Genomic DNA, 4603 nt, shown 5'->3' on the forward strand with positions numbered 1-4603 from the left:
TGCGAGCCTTAACACGAGCATCTTCAAAGGCGGTCCCAGAAACAGATCCCGCTGTATGCAAATCTTGAAACATGTCTAGCTGGGCCTTAGCATGAATCACTCCTCGTACAACTCTAGGGGAACATTAGGAAAGTCCGAGGTATAGGAAGAAGACGGTTGCGCCAGTAATTGGTTCTTCTCGACCTCAAGAGAAGCAACTCGGTCATAGAGGTCAGAAGTTTCTTTCTCCAACTCTCCGACCCTCTCATCAAGCCTCTCTTCTTTTAGCCTTGCCATTTCCAATCGTTCTACCACTCAGAACGAAGATTTCGGATCACCACCCAAGGGCCTCCGTCTTCCTCGAAGCCTCCGACCGAGCAGACTTCGCCCTATCCAGCTCGTTTTGTTTCTTGGTGATCTCGTCATGAAGAACATCTATCTGCAAGTGACACTCCTCCAATTGCCTGTGCAACACGACCACCTGCGTCTGGAGGTCGCCGCATTGGGCCTCCACGGCCCTGCTGACCTCGAGCTCTTCTTCCTTATTTCTCAACATCCCCTCGAGGACACTGCACTTCTCGATGTCCTTCACCAGCTTATCATCCTTATGCTTCAGCTCATCCCAAAGGGGCTGCAAATTGCTGTCCTCGCCAAACTGCATACAGATATCCCGGTACTTGCTGCGGTACTCAAAGTATTTACGTTGCAGCTTCTTGAATATAGCTTTACACCTCTCCTCCCTTCGGGCGCTTTCAATTTCCAAGATCATGGTCTGTAGTCACAAAAAGAAAGAGAATCAAAAATAAGAACGCCTACGCTGACAAGGGTAAAGCACTAAAATGAAGCCCAAAACTTTGAATATAATAGACAGGGAATTAGAAGCCTTGAAAAATTTACCCTAAGAGCAAGGCCGGCTATGCCCCTCGATAAGGTAACGTCATCCAGCACCTTGAGGGTTTCACCCTCCACGTCGGAGTAAAAGGGACCAAGGACAAGGACCACGTTCTCAGTGTTCTTCAACAGAACACGATCCATGAGGATCGCGATGGTCTACGTAGACCCCTCCAACCTCACTTCGAGCTGAGTAAAACCTTCTTCCATCATCCTTAGCTCTACAGCGTCGAGGTCTGAGCTCATCTCATAGCCGTCCTTGGCAACGTCTTTGCCTCTCTCATCGACTGGCGAAGAAGCACCGCCAGCTGGCCGCGAGGTAGATGGCCCCTCTTGTCACGAAGTATCGGAATCCCTAGCAGCCGGCCCATCGACTTCCATTATCGCAGAAGGAAGAGATAGACTCTCTACATCTTTTGCCGATCTCGGAATCTCGGACGCCAGCTCGACGCCGCTTTCAAGAATTATGGTCGCCGTCTCAAGGAAAGTAAAATCATTCATCACAGTATCCACGGCCCGGGCGACCCCATCGCCAACGTCCACTGACCTTCTCTTACGGGGCACCAAATCACCGTAACTTGGCGATGATTCCTCCCCCCCTCCCGTCCACGAGATGATACAAAGGGGAAGCTGAAGGCTCCGCCGTTGGAATATCCACAGATGGAGAAGAGATTGATTCTAAAGTAGAAGTAACTGAAATTAAAGAGCGAGTAGACCTTGTCGCGATCGTAGACGGAGCAGAAACCAAAGAGCGAGCAGATCTTGCCGCGATTGTAGAGGGGGAAACGCCAAAGAGGAAGCATTTTTCCTTTTACGGAATACAGGTGGGGGAGGTCTCAGCCTCCTCGAAGGTCCTCGGGCTGGAATTAAAAGAAGCGCAAAAGAAAAGAGGGTCAACCAACACAAACTATAAAATGGTAAGCGAATAAGAGGCCAAAATGAAGAGAGCCACCGATTAAGGAGGGAGCAGGCCCAAACTTCATAAAGAAGTCCGGCCACTCGCGAATTCCCGCGATGTGAGGGGGGAGCCGGCTGACCCAATCAGAAATGTCCCTGACCAAATGAGGGGGCGTAGTCTTGGCTGCATAAGAGATAAGCAAGAGATCAGAACTCACGACTAAGCAAGTAAATCAAGTTCCTTGATGAAGAGAATTTAGACACTTACGAGTATAATTCCAAGTTTTGGGTTGCCATCTACGTTGGCCACCGCATCCTCGGTTCTGACGAAGAACCAATTATGCCAGAACTGCCGGCTTGCCTTATCATCCATCTTCACCACCAAGCACTTGCCCCATCGATGGCGAAGGTTTAACATTGTCCCCCTGTAGCAACTAGGGGCGAAAAGATGCATCAAATGTCAAAGCGTGGTCTCGACCCCGGCCAATTCTGCAAACTTAGTAAACATCCTAATGAGCTTGTATATATACGGTGCGAGCTGAGCCGGGCAATCGCCATAGAAACGATAGAACTCCTCCGCTTAGGGGAAGAGTGTAGCCAACATGAAAGGGGTAGGCGTAGAACGCACAATACCCTGGGCAGTGGACTTATGCCACATCCTGCCCTGCAGGGACGAACTCGATGTGAGCGGGAATGTCAAATTTAGCCCTAAGCTCTAATAAATTGGCTTCTTTCATCGCCGACTTGGAGATCTTGGGTTCAGCCTCAGGCGCCTTTGTAAAGCCAGACCGGACATTCTCACCACTAGGAATTATCTCCTCCACCGTGGGAAACTTCTCATCCTCCACCGCAACAGAGACGCCTTCTGCATGAGAAGGCAAAACCATCGCCTAGGGAACCAGGTTATTTCCTTCACTGGGACCAGAAGATACGTTAACCATAGTTCTGAAGAAAGAGAGGGTATTCAAGTAATGAAAAGTTAAACGCAAAGAGGATCGCTAGAGCAGGAAAGGAAGATACGCAACAATGGAATAGGAAGAAGAAGGCACAAGGTTTTGATAGGGGAAATATGTAAAACACGAGTGTGTGCCCTCACATTCCTATTTATAAGAATTCGGGCATCGAAACCAAGAAATTATGCCATCATTACCTAGCACAGGTATCAAAGCAGTAGATCCAATCAGCAGACGCATGCGAAATGACGCAAAGCATCGGGAAAGCACACCATAATGACACATAATATCACGGCGTCACTTTGATCCAGAAACGAAGCAACCCCAAAAGTTGCAGCTCGCGAAAGGCCACGTCGCCATCTCTTCTAACCTTCTCGACCACGACAAACAGAATCCGCTCATCAAGGCCATCTGAGGCCGGCCTCAATAAGTGGAGGGACTAACTGTATAGGTCAAAATCTGCCCTAAAATATTTAGGGCGATATAACACTAAGGAAAGGGTTAGTCGAGATCGACTAGGAAGCAGCGAGGTTCGTGGTCGAGATGTCAACAATTGTTGAGATCGAACACCATTAGCAGAGCTGTAACGGCTAGTTTTCAAAATAGAATATTAAAGTGAATATTCTAATGAATATTCTCTGCACTTGTACTATTAGGGTATGTTAGGGGTATGTCTCATATATATAGGAAAAGAGACAGTGATGCAGGGCATGTGATATTCATTTGTAAGAACATACTTTGATAAAAAGATTCTCTCTCTCTTACCAAGAGACAAATAACATCTTTTTATCAAGATTCATGTCCATATTATTCCATACTTCCCACCAGATCTGAAGATAATTCGAACATTCAAGGATTTGTCTGTCATTCATCATTGTCAGAAGGAATAATATCTATCTTCTACTTTATTGGGTGAATCTTTTCTTTATTTACTCAAATGCCATTTATTATTGTTCATTGCTATTTAGTGCTTATTTATTATTCACGCTATTTGGGATGATTGTCACACACTATTATTATTATTCTTCTACCAGATCTCTTCAACATTAATCACGCTTTTAGAACTCGCATCTAGAAATATTATTATTAATTAGGTTTAACCCCTTAATATATGTAACGACACGATCTGTCGTTTTGATTATTTACGTTCCTTTCAACTATTTGAAGTCTTGAATAACTTCTTACGAGGTATTATGACTTGTGTGAATTGTCAGGTTTGGTTTTAAGATATTTCAGAGTTCGCTTGGAAGAATAACTTTTCATGTTGGAAGCTTAAGTTGAAATAGTTGATCGGATATTGACTTATGTGTAAACAACCTCGGAATTTAATTCTGATGATTCCAATAGCTTCGTATGGTGATTTTGGACTTAGGAGCGTATCCAGAAAATTATTTGGAGGTCCGTAGTGGAATTAGGCTTGAAATGCCGAAAGTTGAATTTTGGGAAGTTTGACCGGGGGTTTGACATTTTGATATCGAGGTTGGAATCCGATTCTGGAAATTGGAATATCTTCCTTATGTCATTTATGACTTGTGTGCAAAATTTGAGATCAATCGGACGTGAATTGATAGGTTCCTAAGTCGTTTGTAGAAGCTAGAAATTTCAAAGTTCATTAGACTTGAATTGGGGTGTAATTCATGATTTTAGCATTGTTTGAGGTGATTTTAGGGTTCGACTAAGTCCGTATGATATTTTAGGACTTGTTGGTATATTTGGTTAAGGTCCCGAGGGGCTCGGGTGAGTTTTGGATGGTTAACGGATCATTTTTGGCCTTGGTCAGATTGCTGATATCTGCTACTGCATTGTTCTAATTTTCTCTTTCGCGTTCGCGAACAGTGTTTTCTGAGTGTAAGGTTTTGTTCTTCGCATCCGCGAAGGGGAGG

The 4603-nt window shown here is 45.1% G+C and overlaps 1 protein-coding gene across 1 annotated transcript; it reads right to left on the reverse strand.

Annotated features, from left to right (window-relative positions):
• Window positions 1-313: 313 nt before the first annotated feature.
• LOC138899667 (uncharacterized) lies at window positions 314-1014 on the reverse strand. The gene is made up of 2 exons (XM_070186347.1): window positions 877-1014; window positions 314-751 (listed from the first exon to the last, which is right to left on the reverse strand). The coding sequence occupies exons 1-2, from the start codon at window positions 1012-1014 to the stop codon at window positions 314-316; spliced, it is 576 nt and encodes a 191-aa protein (XP_070042448.1).
• Between the last annotated feature and the right edge of the window lie 3589 nt (window positions 1015-4603).

This window comes from Nicotiana tomentosiformis, chromosome 10, assembly GCF_000390325.3.
Source record: "Nicotiana tomentosiformis chromosome 10, ASM39032v3, whole genome shotgun sequence".
Classification (NCBI taxonomy): domain Eukaryota; kingdom Viridiplantae; phylum Streptophyta; class Magnoliopsida; order Solanales; family Solanaceae; genus Nicotiana; species Nicotiana tomentosiformis.

Coding starts and splice junctions, on each gene's coding strand:
- LOC138899667 (XM_070186347.1), bottom strand. CDS start 1,014: ATGGATCGTGTTCTGTTGAAGAACACTGAGAACGTGGTCCTTGTCCTT. Junction 752..876: donor TAGCCGGCCTTGCTCTTAGG/GTAAATTTTTCA, acceptor TTGTGACTACAG/ACCATGATCTTGGAAATTGA.